Source organism: Stenella coeruleoalba, assembly GCF_951394435.1.
Source record: "Stenella coeruleoalba genome assembly, chromosome: 1".
NCBI classification, from domain to species: Eukaryota; Metazoa; Chordata; class Mammalia; order Artiodactyla; family Delphinidae; genus Stenella; species Stenella coeruleoalba.
Window position 1 is genome coordinate 35,355,975 of NC_137169.1, and position 26,761 is coordinate 35,382,735.

The 26,761-nt window shown below is 59.3% G+C and overlaps 1 protein-coding gene across 8 annotated transcripts in view; it reads left to right on the top strand.

Moving 5' to 3' along the window:
* The window catches only part of PTPRF (protein tyrosine phosphatase receptor type F), a 184,639-nt gene that overhangs the window by 121,548 nt on the left and 36,330 nt on the right, over positions 1–26,761 (top strand). For all 8 annotated transcript variants that reach the window (XM_079920119.1, XM_079920117.1, XM_079920121.1 and 5 more), the window contains 4 exons: positions 477–622; positions 804–945; positions 13,124–13,312; positions 21,861–21,971. In XM_079920119.1, the coding sequence (XP_079776245.1) occupies positions 477–622; positions 804–945; positions 13,124–13,312; positions 21,861–21,971 (588 nt within the window). The remainder of the gene's footprint in view (positions 1–476; positions 623–803; positions 946–13,123; positions 13,313–21,860; positions 21,972–26,761) is intronic.

Sequence of the window (26,761 nt, forward strand, 5' to 3'; positions counted from 1 at the left end):
CCTTGCGGTGGATGGAGGTACCATCGCCCTGGTGGAGAGGAGTTGGGGAGGGACGCGTCCAGGGGAGATGCTAGGGCTGCTCCCAGCAGCTCTCAGCATGCCTTTGTCCTAGAGCTTGGACTTGATGGGGGGATGGGAGACAGAAGAGTGTAGCAGTTAACGTATGGACTCCAGACTCAGTCGCCTGGGTTCAAATCTTGGCTCTGCCACTAAGCAGCTGTCATGTCAGGCAAATCCCTTAACCTCTGAGTGTCTTGACTTCCTTCTCTATAAGCACAGATGAGTGTAGCACCCAGCTCATGTGCTCACAGCTCTTTGAAGAGTGCCTGGCACATAAGAAGCACTGCATGAGGGTTAGGCGTCGCTACTGTTATTTCCTCTATAGATCTTGCCCCCCACCCCATGCCTGCCGCCTGTGGTAGAGGCCATGTCGGCGGTGACTGTGCCATGATGACTTGGTGTCTCTCTCTCTCCAGGCAAACCTGTCTTCATTAAGGTCCCTGAGGACCAGACTGGGCTGTCAGGAGGGGTGGCCTCCTTCGTGTGCCAAGCCACGGGGGAACCCAAGCCCCGCATCACGTGGATGAAGAAGGGGAAGAAAGTCAGCTCCCAGCGCTTCGAGGTACAGTCTCGGGTGGGAAGGGGCAGGCAGGCCTCCAGGTCTGCCTATTCTGGGGTCTGGTCCTACCTCGCCTGCTCTTGGTCTCCCTCCTTGGGGGCCTTTTGGCAGTGAGAGGATGCCTGACCTTGAGCAGGCTTCTGTGTCCTGAGCAGGCTGTGACCACGTGTCTGTCCTGCGGCAGGTAATTGAGTTTGACGACGGGGCAGGGTCCGTGCTGCGAATCCAGCCATTGCGGGTGCAGCGAGATGAAGCCATCTATGAGTGCACGGCCACCAACAGTCTGGGAGAGATCAACACTAGTGCCAAGCTCTCAGTGCTCGAAGGTACGTGCTGGGGAGGGATGGGGCCTGGTGGGTGTGGAGACCGATGCAGGGATGAGCCAGCCAGCCAGGCCCGTCCCCACCGTGGGCTGGGGTGTTTTTATGGAAAGGAAAACTACTGGTCATCCTGGGGTCAGCGAAGGTCAGTGGTGGGCAGGGACGGTCACCGGATTTTTGGCTTGTGCCAAAGCCCGCTGTGTGCCTCGTGTCTTTGTGTTCTGCAGAGCCGGGATGTTGCTCGGTGGGTCTGGGGACTGACTTGAGGTGTGGGGCTGCAGCTACATAATCGCTTGGGGTACATGACTCGTGGCAGTGGATGTGATTTTCATGGGGAACCTGCCAGTAGGCTTCAGAGAGGTGTGTTCCCAGTCACTGTTAGGAGCAAGGGCCCTAGGCTGGAGGCTGGGGCTCTGTAGGTGGACTTTAATGACTTCTCTCACTCCGAGGCTCCTCCATTCATTCCCAAACACTCCCTAATGCTGCCTTGTGTCCTGCCAGTTATCTGACCCGGTCCTGCCCTTGAGACTTCAGTCTCCAATGAGTCCTGCGGGTGTGGCCCAGGGGACTGGGGGCAGGGTGCAGCGTAGAAGGGAGCTGTGGTCTGAGTCCTGGGGACAAGTGGGAGTTGGGTTGGGGGCCTCGGCAGGGGAATAGCATCGGCATGTGCAAGGCCCAGAGGCAGGAGAGAATGGTGCTTTCAAGGGACTCTGAGTGGTTCCGTTTGGTTTTGGGGTCGGGGGGCGTCACTGGAGGACACAGAGAAACGGGGAAGAGTAATTCAACATGAGCCTGGAGAGACTGGAGAGCAGATGACACAAGACCAGGTTGAGAAACGAACACTTTCCTGGGGACATAGGAAGCCACAAATAGAGAGTGACACGCTCGCCCCCCCCCCCAGCCATGATGGAGTCATCAGTCTGAATATGTCTGCCTATATTTTCAAAATATGGCATTGATTGTTGCTTTTTAAAAAAAGATTACAGTAACAATACCTGTTCACTGTTGAAAATTTGGTAAGTATAAAATAGCACATAGGAAAAAATAAAAATCGCCTGTTTATCTTACCTCTACTATTAACTTTTGGTTATTTCCTTACAGTCCATTTTCTGTGCATGCATGATATATGTAACAAAAACAGGATTACATTCTGCTCAATGATTTGTGGACTGCTTTTTAAAAAAACATTTCATGAACATCTTCCTTGCCATTTTTTTCTGCATCATTATTTTCAATGGCTGTGGGTAAGTGTCACATGCAAGTACCCTAATTTATTTAGCCACTCCCTTATTGTTGGACACATATGTTGTTTCCAGTTTTTTGCTTTTATAAATAAGGTGCTATACGCTTCCTTGCAGATAAGATGTGTTCACCTTCCTGATTATTTCCTTATTCTAGATGCATGGAAGTGGAATTGCTAGATCAAAGGGGACGTGTGATTTTAAGCCTTTTCAGTATTTCCAGAAGACTGTGTCGGTTTACACTCCCACCAAACAGGGCATAAGAGGGGCCTCTCTTCTGCTTATCCTCACCAGCAGTGGGAATTATCATTTTAAAAAGTCTTTGCCAAGTTAATAGGCAAAAACTGGCATCTCAATTTAATTTGCATTTCTTTGATTACAGAGCAGTTGAACATCTTTTCGTCTTGGCCATTTTTACATTGTGGCTTTATGTGTTCACACGCACGTCCATGCAGTAACTCCTTTGTGACTGTGTGTCTGCTGCGAGGCGGGGCAGGGCCCTCCAGCTTAGAGGGGCAGTGGAGGACAGTGGTTAAGAGCAGGGCCTCTCGACCACTTACTCTCTCACCTTGTGACCTCAGGCAAGTAACCATGCTCTGAGCCTCATTTGCTCGATCTGTAAATAGGGACATAGTACTTGCCACCCAGGCCAGTTGGGAGGATTAAATGGGAGTTAAGCACTTGCCGGATTCCAGCATGAATGGTAGCTGCTACTGGGCTAGAAGCAGCACATCCCAAGGCCCAGATGTGTGAGCTGGCTGTACCTGGCGTCTCTGCTGCCTGGCATCATCTGGGTGATGCAGCCCCCACCATCCACTCCTGTGGGGGGGGGGGCCCAGAGGACAGGCCCTGGGCCAAGATCCCTGATGGTTGAGTGCTTTCAGGGTGCTCCCTGCCACCCCTGACCTCAGTTTCCCCACTTATGACCTCAGGACAGGTATTTCAGCACTACCCTCCCTCCTGTTGCTGTCTGCCCCAGCACGAGCCATCTGCCTTGCCCTGGCATTTGGGAGGTGGCTGAAGGGCCAGACTGTGGCTCCCACCCCAGAGGGCATCTCTCAGGCCCTCATATTAAGGGAAAGAGAGCCTTCTTATTAGTGTTGGAAGAAAAGTCCCCCCAAAGCCCCTACACCCCAGTTTTGGCCCTTGCTCTCCGCAAGTCCTCTGTTGGCACTCTCCTATCCCCACCTCTGCCCTGGGCAGCTTTATCTTTTAAAGGGTTGAGGAGGATTGGGGTGGTCTTGCAGGAGCTGAGGTGAGGGGGTTCAGACTTGCAGGGGTCTGTCCTTCTAGAGGGGCCTTCTTGGATGAGGGTTTCTCTAGCAGGGGTCTGGGGTCTGTTTGTGCTTCTCGGTGTGGGAGGTGTCTGATGAGGTTGGGAAGCGTGTAGGGCCCTACCCGGGCGCCTGGCCCAGCCGAGATGGAGCTGTGGGCCTGAATGAGCCCCTGCTGCTCCTGAAACACAGCACCCGCAAGATGAAATGCTGACTTACCATGTTGGTCTGCATAACCTTGACCGTCTGGCTCTGGGCATGGCAGAAAGGAGGGGAGTGGGAGGCCTCAAAGGTGCCAGGGGGCGGGGCCAGAGGAAAGCAGCCCCGCCCTCCCGCGCCAGGCCTCCTGTGCTGGCCAGGGAAGCTGGGTGTGTGTAGGAGTTGGGTGAAAGTATGGTGTGACTACAGCTGTGGGCTGGGGCCAGAAGACAGCCAGGGTCACTCCTGGGAGGAGGGCTGGGGAGAGGATGAAGCCGGCTTGGGGCCTGGGAATAAAGGTTGAGTCCCTTACCCGCATCATAAACTGCATGTGGCTCACCACACACTGGGCTCTTCAGGGGAGTGGCCCGGGGCTCTCTGGGGTGACTTGGCTCAGGTGAGGGGTTGCTGCCTCCCAGGCCTACGAGTCCACGCCAAGCGCCCTGCCCTGCCTTGCTCTGTGCCATGCCCAGCTCCCCTCACACTCCGGGAGCACCCCACACCCCTCCCACTTCGTGGCCTTTGCAGCCAGCTCTCTGGGCAGGACTGCCAGTCCCAGTGGGTCCCGACTGCCCTGTGATGCCCAGCCGGCTGCTCCCCGCCCCCTAGGCCCCGCTGGGTACCGGGTGGGGGTACCCGGCACAAGCTGGCTGGGGGTAAGCCGCCCAGTGTTCCTGTCTGAGTGGTAATTGAAGCCATTAGCGCACCAGTCTCTCCCTCGCCGGGTAATGGCAGGAAAAGCTCTTCTCACGCCGCACTCTTGAGGCTGAATCACTCCCCCTCCAACCCGCCCGCTGCCGCCACTGAGACAGGGAATCTGACATTCTCCCTCGCGAGGGAGGGGGAGTGGAGGGGGAGGGGAGAAGGGCCTTGCTTCCTGGCCTTTCCCTCCAGGGTGTGGGGAAGCCGGGAGGGTCCTGGAGCTCAGTCTGGAGGTTGTGGATTCACTTGGGCCAGTGGGTTCCAGCCGGGCGGTCCTGGTACTGTGGTCAGGAAAGCCCCAGAGGAGGCCAGACAGCAGAGGTGTGGGCAGGGCCCTGGTGACTTGGGCAGGTTCTGGAAGGGCCAAGAAGGAGGAGGAGAAGGGAAAGAGGGGCAAGGAGGAGGGAAGAGGCCGAGGAGCAGGGATAAGCCGTTTCTGACTTTGTGGTGGGCACCTGGCTCTGGGGCCCCCGAGTGCAGGAGGCAGCATTTGCCTCGTGGTCATGGCTGCAGCAGGTAGCGTGCACCCTGCGTGTGGTGAGCGCCCTTTGTGCTGTCTGTAAGGCAGTGTGTGTGAGGTGTGTGGTGTGGTGTTACAGTCTTAGGGGCTGTGTGTGCCTTATGGGTTGTATATGAAGCAGGGGGCGTGCGTCCGGCTGCGTGTGTGTGTGCGCGCGTGCATGCACACGTCAGGCAGTGTGGGGGGGTGTGGTGTGTACAGCAGGTGGTGTATACCTTATGGCCTGTGTCTGCGGCGGGGGGAGGGGTGTGTAGCAAGCAGCCTGGGCTGAGTGTGTGCGGTCGGTCTGGTGCTGTGGGAGGCCAGAGATGCTGTGTCTGGCCTCATTGTCTCCTGGACCCCACAGGATCCCTGCTCGGAGCTGTCGGTCAGCCAGGACAGCTGGACAGAGATGGACGTGGGGCAGAGTGGTTAGGCTGAGCTGTTCTCAGTGCCTCTGAGAACTGCTCCTCAGCAGTTCCTCTGCAGCCAGGCCAGAAGGGAGGGGCCCCCAGATAGGGATCCTGCCCAGACCTTGGGACTCTCTCTTCTTCCTCCCCTCCCCTCATCGAGCCCAGGCTCCCTTTCACCTGTTCCCACCTGGCCTTGATGTCTGCTGACTGGCCAGGACCACACCGCTCAGGCCACACAGGAATCCAGGTACCCGCATGGAGTGCCTGGCCTTGCCCGCTTCGTTCTGGATAGGCCCTGCGGGAGGCCAGCTGTCAGGCATGTGGGGTCGTGACTGGGGGAGGCGGGCAGTCCGTGCTGGGCTGGGACCCCCAGGCTCCTCACCCTGGTTTTGGGACTGTAGGATGATGGAGGCCCTCTTGAACCCCACCCACCTACCCACAGCCCCTTTGGAAACAGCCCCAGGGACATGAGGGCTGATGAGCAACATATGACCCTGTCCTGCGGTCCTGGGCTGGCTGAACCTGGAGCGGGGCCAGTACAGAAGCTTGTGTTTTCAGGGTGGGTGGGCGTTTTCCCATGGAGTCATCTCTCCCTGGCCCAGGCCTGACTTAGGAGGGTGGGGAGTTTGGGTAAAGGGCTACCAGGCAGAGGATGACTCCTTAGGTGGCAAGATGTGCCCCCTTCTGTTGCCTGCATACGTGTCTAGGTCATGGGCTTGTTTTGAGGAAGCTGGGCCTGTCGCCTCCCTGATTTGCATCCATGGAAGGTGTAGAAGGAGCCCCAGCACCTAGAACCCAGGCCAGCTTCTGCTCCTCCCCTTGCAGCTGAGGCATGACCTAAGTGCTTCTGGCCCAGTGACTGTGGGATCTGTGACCTGTCCTTCCCCCCCCCACCCCCCGCCCCGTTGTGACTGTAGTCGCATTCAGAACCACGCAGATACGAGGCTCTGCAACCATTTCCTGGAGAGATCTGGGCCCCAGGCGTGGGGGTGGGAGAGGTGTCAGTTAGATGGGCACTGCCAGGAGGGTCTAGAAGATCAGGCTCTGGGTTTCTTGGTACCTGGGATCCCCCATTTTTTTCTAGTTCTGATTTGTGTTCAAGGTCCAAGCAGACTCCCTTCTGAATGGGTCCACTTGTGGGGTGGGCAGTACGCCTGCCTCTTCTGTTAGCCACAGACAGTGGACACGTTCCCTGTGCTTAGCCTGCCGCTTCCACCCCTGTGGTCACGGGTGCTTACGTGGCCCTGCTGTGCCCATGGCTCCCTCGCCCACTGCCATCTCCCCCAGCCTCAGGACCACAGCGGAGCCAGCACCTCCGGGGACAGCTAGCCAAGTCGGAGGTTTTAAATGCCCCTGTGTGTGTACCTTCCCCATCCCTGGTGAGGTGCCCCCTCTCTCTGGTTGCCAGGGAAAGAGGATTTTAATCAGGGGAATGACTTGATAAAATTTATGTTCAGAAAGGTCCCTGGGGGTACAGAGTGGGGTACAGGGACACCAGTGAGAGGCCAGGGCAGCACTGCAGCCCAGGCAAGAGGTGGTAGTGGCCCAAACCCAGGCAGTGGGTAGGGAAGGAAGGGAGACTGGGTTTCACGCAGTTTAGAGAGAGTGGTGGCCTGCCTGGCCACCTGTGGGACTGGGGAGGTGGGAGACTCGGGGTTGCTGGCTCTGGGCCAGGTAGATGGCAGTACTATTTTCTAAGGTTCAGGTATGGGAGGAGGACCTGGCTTGAGGGGCAAGTTGATGAGTCCACTTAGAAATCCGTTGTATCGGGTGTGCGCAGGCATTGGAGGTAGGGGTGTCAAGGAGGACTGGCACTCTGAGGGACATCTGGAGATGCAGTTCTGAGGGTGGAGAAATGGCAAATCCTACGGAGCCAGAGTCAAGGGGCAGGAAGAGGGCCCGGATGGAGCCCCAGACGCTAGCTCTCCATGTTGGGAGGGGAGTTTGCATAGGAATCTGGTGAGGAGGTGTCCGAGAGGTAGGGGTGAGCCCGAGAGGTAGGGGTGAGCCCGAGGAAGTCAAGAGAAAAGCATCTGGAGGGAGCAGGGAGGGGTGCTGTCGAGAGGTCAGGCAGGATGAACGATGAGACGTGTCTTGGACTTAGCTCCGTGGAGTCATGGTTGACCTTGGTGAGCACGCTGGCAGGAAGCCATGGGGGTGGCAGCTGGGCTGCAGGGACCTGAGGAGTGAGTGGGAGGCTCTCAGTGGTCTGGAGGGACTGGGCCTGAACCTAGGGGAGTAAAGGGATCAAAAGAGTCGTCCTGGAGTAGGACTGAGGTGGGGACCCCAGGAAGAGTTCGCTGTGGGTCAGGGCCCAGAAGCTGGAATGTGGAAAGGGTATGGGCCTGGGGACAGTGCCCAGGCTCACCTGGGTGTGTGTGGCTGGGAGGCCTCACCAGCCAGGCTGTGTAGAGCCCTGTGAGGTGCCAGGGAAGCCCTGGGGGTGGGGGACCGCGAGGGGGAGGCCTCGGCTGCTTGGCCGTTCTCGGCTAGCTCGTGCTGCCGACAGGCCCCAAACAGCTCAGACTCGAAAACAAAACAGGCTTTTAAGATGCCAAGTTTGATGAAATCTGAGTGCTAAAAGAGGTGGGAGTTTTCTCTTAGAAAAAGCTGAAAATCAAGCCTGAAAGCTGCGAAGGGAGCCCAAAGCTCCCCAGGCCCCCCTTACTGCCTGGAAGTCTGGGGGTGGGGTGGGGCTCTCTGGGAGAGTGTGGGAGCCTGCGGGTCTGAGGAGCCCTTCCCACCTGCTAGGGGGTGTCTTGGCCCTGACCTTGCTAAGGATGGAGCTGCCTCAGGGACAGGGCCCGAGGCAGCCTTGGTTTCCTTAGAGTGCCAGGAGGCCTGGGGGAACCAGCAGCCCTGCCACCCACGAGGTCCCCTCGTGCGTCCCTGTCTGCGTTTCCCGGCTCTGTCCCTGCATGCGTCTCCAGGGACACGTGTGTCAGCATACGTGTTATCTCTGCATGTCTGCACATGTGTGTTTCTGCGTCTCTGCGCGCTCTCCCTCTGGATCTGGTTGCATGAGTCTGTTTCCACAGGTGCTTGTCACTGCAGGTGCCCCTCTGCACGCACATGTAGGTTTCTATTTTTGCACCTGTCTCTTTCTCCACGTATATCTCTGTGGGTCCCTGGTTGTGCATGTATCTAGGTGTCTACGTTCAGAGAAGGGGCGAGGCCAGGCCTAACACTCAGGCACAGGGGAGGGGTTCAGGCCTACAGACGGTGCCACCCCAGGGAGCCTGTGTATGTGTGTGCCTGTGTGTGCCTGCGTGTGCACAGAGCCGCCAGGAAGCTGGGTAAACACGGGTGAGAAGTTCGCGCTGACAGACGGTGCCGCCCGCTCCGGGACCCCGCAAGGCGTCCCCATCTGTCCGCTTCCCTGGCGCAGCCCCCTCCCTCTGGCCCAGACTCCGCCTCAGGCATCCCAGGCTGAGCTGGACAAAGAGACCTGTGTGTGCTTTGTAGGGGGCCTCAGCAGCCCCCTCCCCCAGTCATTGCAGCCAGCCTAGGCTGAGCCCCTGTCCACCTTCACCCCAGCCGCATCCATCAGGCCTTAGCTCCAAGCGGCCTCACCTTCCCACCGTCTCCCCGGACCACTGCCCTTACTCAGGCAGCCCCTCCCTCCCGTCCACCAGGAAGCTCTCCCTACCTCTCCTGTTCAAGTGTTTCCTACTCTTGCATCTCCCTCCTCCTTCAGGAAGCCACCAAGATAGCAGGTGAGCTGTGGAGTTGAACTGATCCAGCTCCACTGCTGCTGTGGGGACCTCAGCCAAGCTCTCGCCCCTCTCTGAGCCCTAGGCTCCCAACACCCATCCCCCAGCCCCCCACACCCTGTCACCTTCCTCTGCCCAGTGGGGATAGCAGGGAAGAAGGGGCCAGGGTTCCCACTGCAGTATCTAAAGACCATCGCAATTCATGCACACGTGTGTCCCCACCACAGGTACGCAGATCTGTGCGGGCAGACACTAGGAATGTGTGCGCCCTACATGTGCATGCAGGCAGAATCCACAAACGGCTGTAGAGGCTCCCCAGTACCTCTGAGGTCCCCTAAAGTCCCTATGGGTTTCTCTTTCCTTCGCGGGGACCCTTTTATCAGAGGATTGATAGACCTCGCCCCAGAGGCACAGACACTGCGGAAGTCTGGCACTGAGACTGCGAGGCAGGTGTAGGGACCTCCCGGCGCTGTGCACGCTAAGGGGGCAGCCCCCAGCTACGCGTCGGTTGAGCGTGAAAGAAGCTGGGCTTCCTGGGGTTGGGGAGTGGGGGCCTGAGAAGGGGCGCCGTGACTCCACCCAGGCGGGGGCGGGAGGGGGGGCAGCGGCTCGGACCGCAGATGCGCGCCCCGTGTGGACACGGCATGTGCCGCCTTTCCGCAGCGGCGCGGAGTCTCCGCCGTTGCCATAGTTACCGGCGGCCTGGAAGGGGGAGGGACCCTTCCTCTCCTGGCGCTCCGCAGCCCCTCCGCCCTCGGGACGGGTTTTGAGAGGATTCGGCGTGACCCGTATATGCGTGTGTTGGAACGTGGGTGCATTCCCGAGGGTGGCCATGTGTGGGGGACAGTCGTGTTCGTTTTGCAGTAAATAAAAACGCTGCGGCGTGTGTGCAGGTGTCTGCAGCAGAGCTGCGGGCCTGAAGCCCAGCCGGCAGAGGGCGTGGTACGGGGGCAGGATGGTGGCTGGCTCCCCCAGGACTCCCCTGAGCCCTTCCGGAGCCGGCGCCCCTAACCTGACAGGCGTGGAGTCCCACCCCCTGGTCTCGTGCCAGCCCCACCTCGACTTAACTCTGTGACCTTGGGCAGGTTCCTAGATATCTCTACACCCCCATTTGCTCACGTACCTTACATAGTTTCGGTAAAATCATTTTGTAAAGCATTTTAACGCGGTACCTGGAACTAGCAAATGCTCCATAAACCTAACCTTTATCCCTCATATCTGGACCTCTGCTTTCCCGGTTGTCGATGGGTTTGGAGTGATCATGCAACGTCAGCCTGAGGAATTTGCCCCGGTCCTTAGCCTGAGTGGTTCAGGCTACAGTGGCCCCAAGCTCCTGTGGTTCCTGGGCGGGGGGTGGGGGAGGGGAGGCGGGGGTGAAAAGGATAAATGTCACAGTCTGATGGTGGGTCAGTTTACACCATCCTGCCCAGTGCTCAGTTTGTCCAGAAACACGCGGGCGTCAGTAATGGCTGCTGTCCTTGGCTATATTTGAATGTGCCGGAGGCCCCCGCGGGTGAGCGTAGAAGGAAGAGCCAACAGCAGGTCATTCCCGAGGGGTTGGAGTCCTCCTGTGAGACACGCTTCCCTTCCCCAAGGTGCAGAACTGCAGCCTTCTGACTTGTGCCTGGAAGCCTAGTTGGCACAAGGGACTGGCTTTTGGGTCCCGCTGTTTTATGGACAGCTCTTCACACACGCCGGTTTGTGCCTGAGGGATGATCTGAGCCAAGGACAGAACCACTGAGGGCACGATAATTGAGGGAGGAAAATTAATTGTCCTTAATTTGGCACAAATCCCAAAGACTTTGCCCGTGTTAGGCATTCAGCGTATATTCCCAGGACACAGGGCTGCAGATGTTTGTACTTCTTCCCTTCTCCTTGAGCAGCACCTTGTGGGTAGAGATGAAGGCGAGCTGACTCCTGGGCCCTGACTCTGGCAGGCCCTGCCCCCCCTCCCTCCTCCACTGCTCTGGAGGGCTGAGCAGGTAGGATTGAGGTCTGGGAAGAGCTAGACTGGTGCCCCAGTGGGCTAGGATGGCTCCAGCAGCCCTGAGTGTCCCCTGGCTGTTGGGGAGGGCAGGGAGGGTGGACATGGACGGAGCCCTGCCTGGGCCTTCCTGGAAAAGCAAGTGACGGCAGGACCAAAGGAGGCTGTTCCCCTGCCTGGTGCATCCCAAGTCCTGCTCCATTTCCATCCTCCCTTTCCTTGCCACTGTTAACGTTGTCCTTTTAAAAATCAGAGCTAAAAGTCAGGATGCTGTGGGATCATATTTACAGCCAAGGACACGCTGGGTTCATGTCTGGAACTTATAGGGCTGCAGGTGGGGAAGTATTCTGCCAGTTACCGGGAGAAGCTGGGAGGCGAGACCGTGCTGGGAGTCCTACTGCTCCCCAGCCCGAGACCCCTCACTTCTCCTGACAGGGCCACAGTCCCTTAGGGATGCCGCAGGCAGCTGGAGCCTTGGCAGAGCGCCCCCTTGGATGTGGCAGCAGATAGAGCGATGTCTTGCCCCTGCCTGCTGAGGCTCCTCCAGCTTCCTCTCCCGCCTGCCCACCAGCCAGTCCCCCTGGGTCTCTGGGGGGAGCAGCCCCGCCAACCTCTGCTTTCCTCCCTTCTGAGGATCCCACTTGTCTTTTCCCTGGCACAGGAGCCTGACCTCAGCAAACATCCCCACACGCCCGTCTTGTGCTGGGCCTGCAGGAGGGAGACGGGAGCGGTGCTGGTCTCCCGGTCTCCCCCACCATTGAGCCCCACCCCCCTGCCAGGAGACTGACAAAGAACAGGGTTCCCCTCCCCGCATGGGGTGTGCCTGGCATCCACACTGGCAGAGAGCCTTTGCCAACTTCTCACACTCTGTGGTTTGCTCCTGGAAGGGAGCGCCTCTCGCCAGCCCAGGATGGGAGAGGGGGCCCCAGGCCCAAGTCTTGGTACCCGTCTGCCCCCAGTGGCCCAGTCCTTGCTAGTTATGATAATAACGTCAACCAATAGCCATTGGGTTGGGATCCTTTGTCAGGCACTCTTCAGCACCTTATGTGTAGCATCGCATGTAGTCTTCACAACGGCTCTCCAAGGAGGGCACTTGAACCCTGTTTATAGGTAAAAATGGATAAAGGGAGAGGATTAGTAACTCCCAGGTCACAGAGCTGGCGAGTGATGGAGGTGGGAGCTCCACGTGGTCTGTACTCATGCAGAGCCTGTGCTGCCAGCCCAGTGTGTGATCCCAGGGGTGCAGAGTGGGCAGCCTTGCCCCATCCCTGGCCCCTCAGGGCTGATGCACGAGTCCACGTGTAGTGAGAGTGGGGGTGTGCTGCAGTGGTCCATGCCCGTTGCTCTCATGGAAGTGAGAGTAGGGGTGTGCTGCTGTGGTCCATGCCCGTTGCTCTCATGGAAGTGAGCCCTCACCCCCTGGCAAGCCGGGAGAAGGCAGCCGTGGAGTTTTGCCCCCCTCATCGACTTTTGGTATCCTCACAGGGCGTTTTTATCTCTTTAGCCTCCACGTGCTCAGACATGGTCCCCAGGCCTGACCATGGCTTCCAGGGTCAGGACTGAGTGAGGGAGGAGGGTCAGGGTCGGGACCGGGGGTCGGAGGTGGGTCATTGGTAGGGCAGAGGGCGCCCAGAGTCGGGGCCAGAACCCAGGCTATGATGTGGGGCTGTGCCACGTGGTGGAGCAGAAGGCTGGATACAGGCAGTAGAGGGGACACTGCACGTGCAGGAGAGGGAGTGGGGGCTGAACAGCATGGGGCACCTTTGGGTTGAGCTGTGGCTGTTGATGCCACTGTGTGAGCCCTGGGCCCCCTACAGCCCAGCATCCGTGGAGCACTTTCTGCTGTGGCCAGTAGAGCCTCGATCCTCATTTTCCCAGGCCCTGGAGAGATAAGTGCTCATGTCTGCAGTCCGAAGCATTGCTTCTCAGACCCGGAGACTTCCTGACAGGGCAGGGTGGGCCCCACGGCAGCTCCCTGGCCCTGTGAAGGGCAGGGCTGGGCAGTGGGGCTCGGGACTCTGGTTCCTCATGTCAGGGCAGGCTTCATGCTTAGAAGTCAGGGCAGAGATAAGTCGATCCCAGCCACCCTGGGAGTCTTGGGGTGGTCCTCGTGGGCAGGCAGTGCCAGCCCTAACGTGCACATCTGCTCTTCATCTGCAGAGGAACAGCTGCCCCCCGGCTTCCCCTCCATTGACATGGGGCCTCAGCTGAAGGTGGTGGAGAAGGCCCGCACGGCCACCATGCTGTGCGCAGCAGGTGGGAATCCAGACCCTGAGATCTCTTGGTTCAAGGACTTCCTCCCTGTGGACCCCGCCACGAGCAACGGCCGCATCAAGCAGCTGCGTTCAGGTGAGCAGAGGGCGAGGGTCAAGGGGCCGGAACCCAGCGCAGCCTTCCTTCTTGGGCCTGGGTGCCTGGGAGCCGCAGGAGGCCTCAGCCTGGGGCTGAGCAGAGGGCGCCCAGTGGACGGGCCAGATCCTGCTATAGGCCCACCTGGCCCACCCAGGAAGAAAGCCTGGCAGCGAGGGCTGGTCAGCTGTGTTTCTTTCACCTTCCCGGGATTGTCAGACTCCAGACGTCAGTCCAGGTCTGCTCCATGAGGCACGAGTGTTGTTCCCAGCCTGGCGTTGGGCTCTGCGAAGGTGCTCCGTGGGCGCTCATCCTTCACCTTCCCTGGAGCCTGGCCTGAGGGGGGCCTGGGTGATGCTTCTCTTTGCTACTTCAGACGGCAGGGAAAGAGGCCAAAGATGCCTGGTTCATCAGGCTTCAAAAGGCTGGACCTCAGAGGCTTGGAGCCAGGGGGATGGGCTGCCATCCCTCGGCCACCAGGGCCACCTGTCTCCTCTGGATGTCTCAGTCGAGCCAGCTTGGAGCCCCGCGAGCAAGGATGCCGCCTTGACCGGGCAGGAGGTGTCGCCCCGTCGATCGATCTGCCTGCGAGGCTCCCGCCAGGATAATTGATTCAGTTTTTGTGGGAACAGAGCAGGCGGGAGAGGAGCCTTGGAATCCGCTTAGCTGCAATTCTGCATCTGCTGCCAGCATGGGCTGCACTGATAGACCTTGGTCCAGGAGCCCTCCTGCTGGCTGTGGGATGGCGGGCTCAGGCAGGATGGCTCGGGCAGCACCAGCCAGAGCCCCCGCTGCCCATCACCTATGGTGTCGACACCGCAAAGGAGGACATGGCTGTGCCCCTTTCAGGGCCCTGCAGGCTGCAGAGGTGCCCCGCCACTCCCTGGGCTGCCAGCCCCTCCTCACCAACTTCTGCCAGGTGGGCACCCCTGTGGTGCCCCGGGGAGGAGTGAGGGATAAGCCACCCAGCAGGGGCAGGATTCTGGCCCCAGCCACGGCCACCTGAGACAGCCTGTGAAGTGTTAGCTCATTTAATTTAATTTTAAACTCAACAAGATGGAGGCAGCTGTAGCGCAGTTAATTAAAACAGCTATAATCAAGGCAGGAAACGGTCCACCAGCGTTTGCGGCCACTGCCCAGCGCGGCACAGTGACCGCCATGGTTCAGCTCCTCTGCGTTTCCCCGCAGCCCCCAGGCAGGCTCCCCAAACAGCCAGATGGTCCTCCCCGCAGGCCTGGCCTCTGCCCGGAACGGCGCTGCCCGTGGCAGCAGTTCTGGGAAGGCACGCTGTCTCGCCTGTTCATTCGTTAAGTATTCATGTAGTACTTGCTGTGTGCCGGGCCCAGTGGCACCCATTCGCGGCCCTGTGAGTCAGCTCCCGCCCAGGACTCCACTGGTTGCTGCTCGCCGGCCTCCTCAGCCTCTCAGCAGCCGCCAGCACCCTCCCTCCCTCTTAGCCACTCTCTCCTCTGTCTCCCTGGCTTTCCTCTTCCTTCTCCGAGTGCCCCTTCTCTGTCTGTCCAGCAGCCCCTCCTGCTCATTCCCCAAGCCGGGGAGCCTGTGAACCCTGCTCTTGTCCCATAGACACAGCCGTTCCCCCGCCAGCTCGCCCACCCTTATAGCTTCAGGTACCATTTACCTCCACTCCTGAGATTCCCAGTTCTGTCTAACCCGGACTCTTGCTGGAGTTCCAAACTAAAACACCCATCTGCCTTCTGGGCGTCACCCTGACTGTGAAGCGTGGTAACTTCCTTGCCAAACAGCGGTCACCTTCTCCCCCTGACCCTCTCTCTGTTGAGTGGCAGCCCCTCTAACCGGAAACCTAGGACACGCTGCAACTCCTACTCCATGTAAGGAACCACCAAACCCTCTTGATTTGTCACCCACATGGTTCTCAGTTGGTCCCCTTATCTCCTTCTGCTGCCTTGGCCGTATCCCAGGTCACCAAACACTGCTCTCCCTGCCTCCAGACTCCCCTTGAATCCATCCTGCAGCACTGGCGGAGTTTTCTGCCTGCACCCTCTGTGCTCTGACAAGCCCAGTGGCGTCTTATTGCCTCCATGGTCAGGTGCACACTCCTGAACAAGGCACACAGAGCCCTTCTCGCCCTTCCCCAGCTCCCATCTCCGGTTCATCTCATCCCCAGCTGTCATCTTCCCCAGCTCATCTCATCAGGTCCCGGCTGCACTCACTAGCTCTTTGGCCTCGCTTAGGTTATTTAACTTTGAGCTTCAGTTTTCTCCTCTTTAAAAAAGAGTTACAGTGAGGCTTAAGTGAGACGAAGGCAGTGAGAGCTGTAGTCGACTGGCGTGTGATGAGGGTTCCGTGAATGGGGCTCTTTGTAGCTCCGGCCACTCCCCGACTTGCACTGAGCCCCCGACCACATCCTCGCCCTCTGCTCACGTACACTGGAACGTGAAGCTCCCCTTCTCTGCCTGAGACCTGCTCCTTCAGGACTCACCCTGCTTTGTGTTGTTACCGTCTGGCTCCAGCTCTGCTCACTTCGGTTGGGCACTCTGCAGGGAGGGCCTGGGATTGGCTCCCGTCTGTGAGGGCCCCGCAAGTGGCCAGCACAAGCCCCGCCATAGGACAGGCATCTCTGAGCCCTTAGGATGAATGATTTCCTGAACGTGACCTTTGGGCCCTGTCCTTTCAGACTAACATTCATTCCCCCTGCTTTCTTGTTTGACCTTCCCTGCCTCCTGGAAGCTGTAACCTAAGGGTAGTGGGCCCAGCGTCCAACTCCTGGGATGGCACCTGAGGGGCCTCAGTCATCCCACCTCCGCAGTAACTGACAGGACTGTCTCCAGCACTGCCTGACCCCGGGCCCTGACCCTTGACCCAGTAGCTGCTGCCCCTGTCCTGTACCGTTGAGAAGTGTGCTGGGGCTGTGCCACGCACACCTGACATGCCTGCTGGAGTGGAATCGGGGCCCTGAGCGCTCGGCTCTTACAGGGGCCTCACGGTTAACGCATCACCAACAGTTTACAAAGTGCTTTCCTGCCTTTGGTTGCATCTGATTCTCCTGCAACCCTGAGAAGTAGGACAGTTTGTGATTATCATGCCTCCTTTACAGCTGAGTTAGGGAGTCACCCACCCCGGGTCACGTGGAGATCCGAGGCCGGGGAGCTCCCCCGGGACGGCATCCAGGGGGCTTCTGTCACATCTAACTAACCTGGAGCCTGGGGAGCAGCTGGACCCTGCTAGGGCCCCAGAGCGCTGGAGTCTCGTCCTCTCCGGACCTCAGGCCCGCCCTGAACAGTACCCAGAACCCCTCAGGCATCTGCGGGCCGAGGCCCAGCACGTGTCACCAGGGCGTGAAGAGCTGGAGAGGAGGGCAGCTGGCGGCGTGCGCGGCCCAGGCACGGATTCTGCTCGACAGGCACCTTCTTCTCCGAAGTGATGTCACCTGCCGCCACAGCCTGAGCCTCTTGGAGGATTTTCACTTGAGGCCTGGTGTGGGCCCTGGAGGAATGGGCACAAGCTCAGGGAGAGTGGAAGTCAGGAGCGGGCAGCATCCCTGGAGCAGCGAGGGGGCTGACCTCCAGGTGGGGCTCCAAGCCACTGCTCTTGGCCCCGCACTCTGCCAAGCCTGGACGGGCCCCTGCGGGACACCGCCTGTGCTCCGCTCCTCCCGGCGCCTGCGTGTGCACGCCGCCATCCCCGTTACCCTGTCCACTGCTCACCCTGACACCTGAGCCGGGATGCCGGCATCGGGCGCGGGAAGAGGCCCGCTGTCCCAGCGGATGGGACTCTGCGGTGGGCTGAGGGCTGCAGCCCCTCCTCTGTCCCACCATCAGCCGGTTTGCCAGGAGGGCCACTCTCAGTGATGGTCCCTCTTGTCTGAACACACTGGCACCCCTCAGGGGCAATGTGAAATCTGGGGGACCCTCCAGTCTCCCACACCTATCTCGGGAAATCGAAAAGGCAGATTCTTTCCGTTTGGTGGGGAAACGACTTTTCGGAGAGGCCCAGAGACGTGTCACACAACAGGCTGGGTTTCGGAAGAGCTGAGGCCGGAAGCTAGGGTGTCCCAGTCCTGGAGCATCCACGCTGCCGCCCCTCCCTCTCCCAGTTCCCCTCCCCATCCCAGGTCAGGCCTGGACTGTAGGAGTCGATCAGCCGTGTGGACCTTTTGGTCTCGGGACCCCTGATTGTAAATATCAGAGGACCTCCAGGAGCTTTGGTTTGTGTGGGTTTTATCAGTATTTGCCCTATTAGGTGTTAAGACTGAGAAGATTTTAAATTAAAATTTATTAATCCACTTTAAAATAATTAAAAATCCCATTACATGTTAACGTAAACAATATTTTTTAATGGAAAATAATCATATTTCGTGAAACAAAAGCATTTAGTGAGAAGAGTGCCCCTGTTTTACACTTTCACAAACCTCTTTAATTTGGGGTTTAATAGAAGACAGCTGGATTCTCATACCTGCTTCTGCCTTTGGTCTATTGTGCTGTCACATGTCCTGAAGCCTCTGGGAAACTCCACTGTACGTTCATGAGAGAACAAGGGTGGAAAAGGCAAAAAGCTTCTCAGTATTATGAAAATGGCTTTGACCTTGCGGACCCCCCCGAAGGGGCCTCTGGGGACCCTGAAGATCCGTGGACCGCGCTTGGAGGATCACGGTGATGATGGTTCTTCCTGGACAGCCTCTGCGTGCCTTGCACACAGCCCAGGTCCCAGCAGCTTGGCCTTGTGGGACCTTGCCTTGGCCTTGTCTCCAGCCTCTGTCCGGTGGGAAGGCTGTGAGCCAGACCTGGTTAGTTCCTGCCACCTCATAAGCTGTGTGACCTCTGGCTTTGGGCACTTAACGTTCCTCAGCCTCTGTTTCCTCATTCTTGCTGAGGTGGATAATCCCTCCTAAGTGGGTGTCTTCAGGTTCAATGAGATAGTAACCAGTGTTTGTCTCCCTGCACACTTCCCTCCCCAGAAGTGGGCAGAGAAGGGCAGGGTGGACGGGGCTGACCTGGGCCTGCCCACAGGCCCCTCACTCCTCCGGATGGGGCAGTGGTAGAAGAGGGGGTCCCTGTTGGGAAGGGAGCGTGTCCAGACCTCATGATTGCCCCACAATAGGCATTTGCAGGGTGAGCAGCCTAGAGGCTGCTGATTCCCAGGGTTACAAGGCAATGAACAGGCAAGGGGCGGGGGCAGGGAATGGCCCCTGGCTCTCACCAATCAGGTGGGAGGACTGTGCCGGCAGTCGGGTTTTAGCAAGGTCTTTAGCAAGGTCGGGTGGCTTTACAGGGGTCTGCCACCAGGTGGTGAGTAGGGGGCTGGTGTGTGTGTTTGTGGAGGGCTGGTCTGGTGATAGCCTGAGGTGAGCTCTCCCTTTAGCCCTTTCTTTGGTCTGCTTAAATGCCCTGCTTTGGGTAAGTGCTCTGTTTGGAAATCCTACTCACCTGTGGAATCTGGAGAGCCCTGCAGGGTGGGGTTATCGCCTCTTCTCTTCACCTTGCCCTTCCACTGAGCTCAGCCGGTGGAGTCTGCAAGAGCCCTGACTCACCACCCTGATTCCTGGCACCCCCAGCCCTGCTGGCCCAGCCTCAGCCTCCCCCTCCCCAGAGCCGTGCCAGTGACCTGGGGAACACAGTTTTGCCTACACGCAGCCTGGTGCTTGCTCACACCTAAGCCACGCCTCAACTTCTCTGTATATTTAAGGCCCTCTCTCATGTTTTATTTTATCTGATTTGGCTTTCCTTCCTTTTGTACTAATGCTTCTCTCTGATCTTATTTGCATTCAAATTACCTCGCCAGGTGGTTCACCAATCAGAGGTAAGAATGCTGTCCGTGCATCTCGCCACACCACGCCTCGCCGCCACCGCCGTCACCACCACTCCATCCCGTCCAGTCCCGTCCGTCACCTCCCGCATCCCCATCCCGACCTCTCCAGCCTCCTCATCTCCAGCTCCAGCCCCTTCAGCACCACCGGCCACCACACACATCCACTCTCAGCCATCCCCTCCTGTGACTCATCCATTGCAAGTCTGGATTGTGGAGATACTCGGCTCATCCCTGTTGTGGGGCTGGAAGCCCAACTGCCCCGGCCTTCTAGGCCAGCCGCACAGAAGGGGCTCTGTTGACTCCTGCAGGGAAGCCAGGCCCTGGTCCTCAAGGCTGGCCAGAGACAGAAAGTCTTCCCATGAGGTGGGGGAGCATGACCGAGCCTTGCCTTCCCTCTTGAGAACCTTCTTTGTCTTGGGCCCTCAATTATCACTAACTTCCCCGTTAGCATCCCAGCCCTGTAGTAGAATGAGGATCCCCCTGTAAATCCTCCAGCCCAGCAAACGCTAGGAGGGACGCACAGTTAAGACTTTACTGTAGAGGCTGGGATGACACCAGAAATAAACAGGATCCTAGGTAGCCTGATCCCCTGACCTATCGGCCCCAGCTGCTTTCCTGCAGCAGGACCCTACGTTCTGCGGTTCCAAGCCCGGACTGTACTCAAAGGTCCGGTTCGAGTTTGACTCACCTCAATTCCTTTAAAAACTCAATTTCTCTCTCAGAAGTCTGTTTCCTCTTAAGTCAGGGCCAGGGCCCCACCTCCCTCATGGGGTCGTGAGGATTAGAGGAGAGGAAGAGGATTTGGGCAGTGTCTGGCCCAGAGCAGGCACCCTGTAAAATGATGGCTTCCATGGTGCTTTTATTCAGTGTTCTTGGGCACATCTAGACCCTCAGAGTTTAGGGCCAGGCTGCTCTTGGAACAGAAGATGTGGCTGGGTGGAGCAGCTGCTCCCCTGTGGTGCATCTTGTCCATCACCCGCTGAGGACAGGACTCAGCCTCCGGATCCCCCCGCCCATCCTCTCAGCCTGTGCTGGCTCGTCAGTGCCCCCACTGCTGGGTCTTGGTCTTGGTTCCAGATTTGGGGGTTTCTGTGTGCAGTAGGCTCAGGGTCTGTGTTAGGTCCCTTGACCAGTCCTGGCTCTCAGTGCAGGGGAGCCTCCTCCCCCAGCAGGGATCCCACCCAGGAACCACTCCCTGCTCCCGCCTGTGGCACCAGCCAGGACTCCCGCTACCCCCAGCTGAGCTGACCTTGATATAGCCCCCCTCCCTCTGGCCAGGGCCCTGAGCCCCACCTGCTTGAATGAACATTTTCTGTGACAGCGTCCATCCATCCCATAAACATGACCTGTTGAGTGCCCATCGGGGCTGTTCTCGCAGGAGATGGGTATTTGGCACAGGCCCTGGGCCCTCACACTCCCTGATGCTGGTGGGGAGGGTTGCCCAGGACCACAGAGCAGGCCAGTCCATTTTCCCTTAGTATCAGGGCCCAGCCTGGGCACCCCTCTCCCCACCTCCAGCTCCTAGCCCCTTGGATGTTCACGCCCCTCCTGCTGCCCCAGGTCTGGGTGGTGGAAGAGGGGTGTCGGGTGGTGAAGGGGCTGTAGCTCAGACGCAGTGGCCGTCCCCCTGGGGCCTGAGCCGTGAGAGCGTGGCCTGGAACTCTTCTAGTGGCTCCGGTGGGGTCAGGCAGTTCTGTGTGTGTCCTGTGTGGGCGTGACTGTCAGCTGGCCTGGGCTCTGGGAGGGGTAGGTCTGTGCAGGCAGTGGTTTTTGTCAGGCTGTGTCCTGTGGGGTTGTGAACTGTCCATTGGACCATCCTGTGTGGGTGTGATTGTCCGTCGGCTTGTTCCAGGGAGTGGGCGTTGCTGGTCCCTCGGGATGTTCCCTGTCACAGACGGTTTGCCCGGTGTGCTCTCACCAGCAGAGTTCTCAGGCGTTTACTGCCAGGGCTGGAGGTGGCCATGTTGGCCAGTTTCACCCCCTTCTCCCACCCCACCTTCACCTCGGCCTCCCTGGCCTGGACCTGCCAGGACTGGCCCCAGCCCTTTCCTCCACCCTCTGTGAGCGTCCTTTTCAGCGGCACCCCCAGTCCCGGCTCCTGTCTGTCCATCTGTGGCCAAAGCAGCCCTTCAGGGCGCTGTTCCGAGCGCGAGCTGCATCCTCCATTAGCCTCCTGAATTATGCAGGAGCCGTGGTGGGTCGAAGCACTTTAGCAGGACCAGGCTGAGGAGAGGAGCCGGAATGGGTGGGGCTGGTGGGGGGGAGGGGGTGCGCTGGGAGCAAAGGCTGCTGGGCACCGGGCCCCCAGGACCACCCCTTCTTTCCTGTGGGTTCTGGTGGGTGGCAGAGCCTCAGGTCTTGCGGAGGGCATTGCACGCTCAGAGGTCCCAGGCCAGCCGGTCTACAGGCTGTCCCACCCACACCTGGCTCCAGTGCTCTGATGGGGATGCTCATTGGCAAACAGGCTCCAGTACCAGCCAGAGGATGGCAGACACTCAGTGGAGATGGGGGATGGGGTGGAGCCCCCGGGCGAGCCAGCAGGCCCAACTGGACTGCGCGTGGGGCGGGATTGTGCTCCAGAGCACGACCCTCCGTTCCAGCCAGGAGGCCTCCGGGCTTGTCAGGGAGAGCTTCCCGGAGGCAGCACTAGTGCCGGGGTGTGGCCCTGATGTCTGCAACGTCTGGTCAACACAAGCCTCAGATGCTGTCGAGACCCCCTCCTCGGGTCGCAGGCTTGACCGTTGTCTTTGTGTCCCCACAGGTGCCTTGCAGATTGAGAGCAGCGAGGAGTCGGACCAAGGCAAGTACGAGTGTGTGGCGACCAACTCCGCAGGCACACGCTACTCGGCCCCCGCCAACCTGTATGTGCGAGGTAAGGACTCAGGCGGTGCCCAGCCCTGATTCTACGGAGCTGAGCTGCCCTCGCCGGGCTTGCTGCCCCGAGCCTTGGTGTGGACTTAGCGGGCTGCCGTGGGCCCAGTCTCTCCTCCTTTCCGCCTCTTTCTGCAGCAGCCGTAGCAGCAGCAGCTCCCACTGGGCAAGCTTCTAACATCTGCCCCGACTTTGCCTTCCTCCCGCAGGCCCTTTGGGAAACAGACACTCTTGGGAGCATTTGTATCTCTTGTAGGTCCTGCCTCATGGGACCAGAGCCCCGTGGGAGTCTAGAGCCTTCCGAGCAGACATGCGTGTGTGTGTGTGTGTGTGTGTGTGTGTGTGTGAGAGAGAGAGAGAGAGAGAGAGCGAGAGCAGGCACACGTGTGTGTGTGAACGTGTACACACCTGCCTGGTCTTCCTTGAGTGTGTCCTGCCCAGCCCAGCAGGGTGGGCTCCGGGCCAGGTGCACCTGCCTTCTGACCAGGTTTGCCTGGGGCCTTCCTGGAGGAGGAGCCAGCTGTGCTTTGTCATCAGCCAGGACCCTGTGTAGGGGGTCAGGCCACGGCAGCTTTGAGCCCCTACAGGTGAGCACCTGGTGTGTTTTAGGTGTTCCTTGCTGGGACTTCGTGGATCCCACACTTGCACAAGTCCGGGTACCCAGCAGACAGGGTCTGGGGACTGTTTTGGCCTGTCCAGTCTATTATGCTCACAGCCCCAGGGGAACCAAAGCTGGCCACCTACCCCTTCCTGAGAACACTGGGTTTTGTGTGCATGGTGTCCAGGAGGGGCCCTAGGCACCCCTCCTACCCCTGCCATCCCCCCGCCACTTAACCCTCCCGCACAGATGGGCATCATTAAAAGTGAAACCGTCTCCACTCCGGGGATTTGTAAAGGAAAGTGGATGCAGTTTCCTCGCAGCGATGATTTCATCATGCTAAGTGCATACTGCAGCTTCGCAAAGGGTGTCGTCTGCCTGTCCGCCCAGGGCCAAGCGTGGGGCGGGGCAATGGCAGTGGCCTGTCCCACTCACATGGTCAGATAGGGCAGAGAGAATTAAGCCATCAACCCATGTGCTTATTGAGGGGCTGTGATGTGTCAGGGCACAAGATCCCGAGAGGCCACAGGTGAAGGGCAAATTGTGCTTCAGAGACTGGTTGATGCCTCATCGGAATTAGGGGCATGGGACGGGAGGTCCCCACTGGTCCCCTTCTCAGCTGTTCTGCTCTTCGAGGCTCCCCTGAGCTGACCCAGGGCCTGTCTTAAGGAGCAGCATCAGGGCATGGAGGCCAGGAGCGTGCAAGCCACCCAAATGGCCAAGCTGAGTGTTGTAGAGTGCACAGCCTTCCCCCACCCTGCTTCAGGCAGAGCTTCTGACCAGCGCACAGGGGCCTGACGCGTCCCCTCTGAGAGGAGCAGCTGGATCAACCCTCCTCAAAGACCTGCCTCCTCGCACCCGGACCACTCCCCCTGCTGTGTGGGCCTGACCGAGCACTTCTTCCAAAGGACCATAACCTCGAGAATGTGGAGGTTCCGGGCCTCGGCAACAAAGTCCTTCACTGCGTGTGGCTGCACCAGGGAGAGGAGAGGCGCGGCAGAGCCGCTGTGTATGCCAAGCGAGCTTGGGTGCGGTCATAGGGGCACGTTTCCTGGGGCAGAGCTGCAGAGGCCGTCCTGAGGCAGGAGAAGGCCCAGACCCAAGGTGGATGGCCTGGGCATCGTCGTCTTGGCTGGGCAGAGTTCTCCAAAGTCACCATCACACCAGCCTTAGCCCTGAGGCAGGACAGTGGGTCTCTTTGGATGAGCTGAGCTCGGCTGCTGCTGTAGCTTTTAGGCACCGACCAGGAGGCTCTTACCTGCAGCCCCTCTTACCCTTCTCCGTGGGGACCCCACTGTCTACCCGTGGTGAGCTCAGGCAGGACTCTGGCCCATCCCCCCTTCCACCAGGTCTTCCTGAACTGCCTTCCTGGGCCCATTTCCACAGGCCTTTTGGGCAGGGAATGTAGGGGTTCCTTTAGTTCTAGCCCCACTTGCTAGGGATTCTGAAATAGGGTGTCCCAACCCCACTTGCCTTGTCTCTCCCTCTCTCTGACACATGCACACACACACATTCCTGTGGGCCCTGGTGTCTAAGGGCCTGTTCTAAGTCTGTCCCTAGGACCTGCCTCATAACCAGGCCCCAGCTGAATCTGTGCCTGCCCTGCTTTGCAGAGAGCAGTTTGCCCTGTAGCCCCAGGACAGGCCTTACTCTGGACTTGTAGACACCTAGAAAGCCCTGCTCCTAGGGCCCTGGCCTCTGGGGTCCACCCCCTCCTCATCACGACCCTGGTAAAGCCCCTGCTTTCTGCCCCCAGCAGTGCTGAGGGCCCATCAACCCCAGCTCCCCTGGCACAGCCTCTGCGGTGCTGGCCACGAATTCTGTACCCTGAACCCTGCTTGTGGGTGGTCCATGCGTGGAGAAGCCCCCAGTGCTGGCCTGCCCACCGGCCTGTGCCCCACTGCTTCCCAGCCAAGCGGCAGCCACGGGGAGGCCCCCACTGGGCTCCAGCCATCAGGAACCTCAGCATCCGGTTCAGTGTGGATTCCAGCTCCATTGCCATTTGGGGCCCAGCAACCCTTAGCTGGGTGGGGCTGTCCTGGGCATTGTGGGATGTTTACTGACCCACTAGGTGCCCGTAGCACCCCCTTGTCACAATTCAGTGTCTCCAGAGCTTGCCCAGTGTCGCTTGGGGGAATCCTCCTCCCCCCGTTAAGAAACACTGCTCTGGATGGACAGCCTCGCGCTGGCTGTCGTCTCCATCTGTCTCTGACTGTCGTGCCCACGGGGCCTGAGGCCGTGTCTCCTCCTCGGATTTGTCTTCAGTGTCCACCTCACGTCCCCCTGTCCCCCAGACTTGGGGTTCCCATTGTCTCTCTGAGAACTGCAGTTGCTGCATTTCATGGGACCGTGCATGTAATGCTCTTGGCCCAGGGCCGGGCACACAGTCCGGAGCTGCTCCCGCTGTGGGGATAGCAGTGTTGGGCCTTCATCACCCAGTTTTGTCTGACTTTGCTCACAGTTGCCCGCAGCTCCACCCACAGTCTAGCAGGCCCAGGCCTGCTGGGTGGACCAACCTCTCTCCGTCCGACTCCCTCCCCCAGTGACTCACTCTCTCCTTCCATCCACAGCGTCTCTCTCCTCCAGCTCTTAGGACACACAGCTGCCAGGCACCCGGGAGGAGCCACGCCTCCCACAGAGCCTGGCCTACCTGCCCCACCCTTCCCCCTTCTCTGCAGGGACCTGGCCGCTGGGCCACAGCTGTCTCTAAGCAGGGCGATGGCTCCACGGCCTTTCTCCCTACAGGCTCCCAGACCAGCTGTTCACGCTCTGGTGCCACACAGCGTGGGGCTGCCTCAAGGTGGCGGGGTTCTAGTGGCCCATGCGCCTTGGTGGGTTTGTGGGCTGGGTGGGCCCTGACCCCAGAACCCAGCTCACTGGGTCTGTCCGAGCCTTGAGGTGCGCGTGAGGCATGGGGGCCTGCCTGTGCCCCACTCCCGCCCCTCCCTGTTCCACCCTTGGCACCCAGTGCCTGCCAGCGGGACGCAGCCCTGTCCGCCGTGTCCTCCATGAGTCCTGAGTCTTTTGTGAGCGGCGTGGTCCGCGCGCACCTGCGGGCACATGCGTGTGCGTGGGGCACGAGAGTCTTGTCTCGTTTCCGTGCTGTGTGGGCAGATGAAGGTTGGCCTGTTTTTACTCTCTGTGTTTCTCCTTGTCTTTTTTTATTTCCTCCTCATCCTCATCGCACTCTACCATCAACCCAAACTCTCATCTCTCAGATCAGCGAGAAGGTTGGTCCTTTTCACTTCTTATCCATCTACAGTTCGCCCATCGACGGGATGCTCCCGTCCGTAGGGAACGGCGGGCTCGGTCAGCTCCTCAGGCCCCAGTCAGGCCTGCCCGCCCATTGGGCTCTGCGCTCCACTGTTTGGGCGGCAGGCGGGCAGGACCAGTGGTGGGTGGGCAGGCCCCCCTGCCCCGCATGTTTCTGCTGCTTGGGTCCCTGACACCCCATGTGTCTGCATGTCCCCTTAGCTGGGCTCCCCTGCTGGGGAGGTCAGGTGGGCATGGTGCATGGCACGAGACTGGTCCCTGCCTTTGTGCCCAGGCCAGGCCAGCTCTCTGCTCCAGGTGGAGCTCAGGAGTGGTTGTGGGAGCAGTAAGAGCTGTAGGGCTTTACGCATACCTGTGGGGCCTTCCACAGTCCCCCTCACCTAAAATCCACGTTTGTCCAAGCTCAGTCGAAACCGCTGGGAAGATGAAGGGCAAAGGCTAATGGAGAATGAGCTCACCCCTCGAGATCCTGCAGCACAGGGCGAAAGTCCTACAGAGTCTGCGCCGTCCTTGAGCCCCTCTACCAGGCTGGATGGGCAAAAGCCCTGCTCTGCCTACTGAGTTTAGGGTCTGAGGCGCTGGGTGGGGGGCGCCATCGTGGCTCACTGAGGAAGTCCCCCAGGGACTTGTCTTTTCCGTCTCCGATCAGATCCAAATGAGGGTCTTCCCACCTGCCCCGGGCCCTTCTCTCTGCCCAAGCCCCCCAGACAGCTGGTACTTCCTCAGTCCCATGCTGGGTGCTGGGCATTCAGAGCAGGAGCTCACACCTGATTGAACGGTCAACTTCCATTTAGGGAGGCCCACATGGGGGCCTGCAAGAGGCCCTGGCCCAGCCGCAGTTTGGGGAGCGCTTCTTAGAGACTCCAGCAGCCCATTCCAGAGCAGTCCCACACCCCAGGGCCAGGCCCCTACCTCCTCCA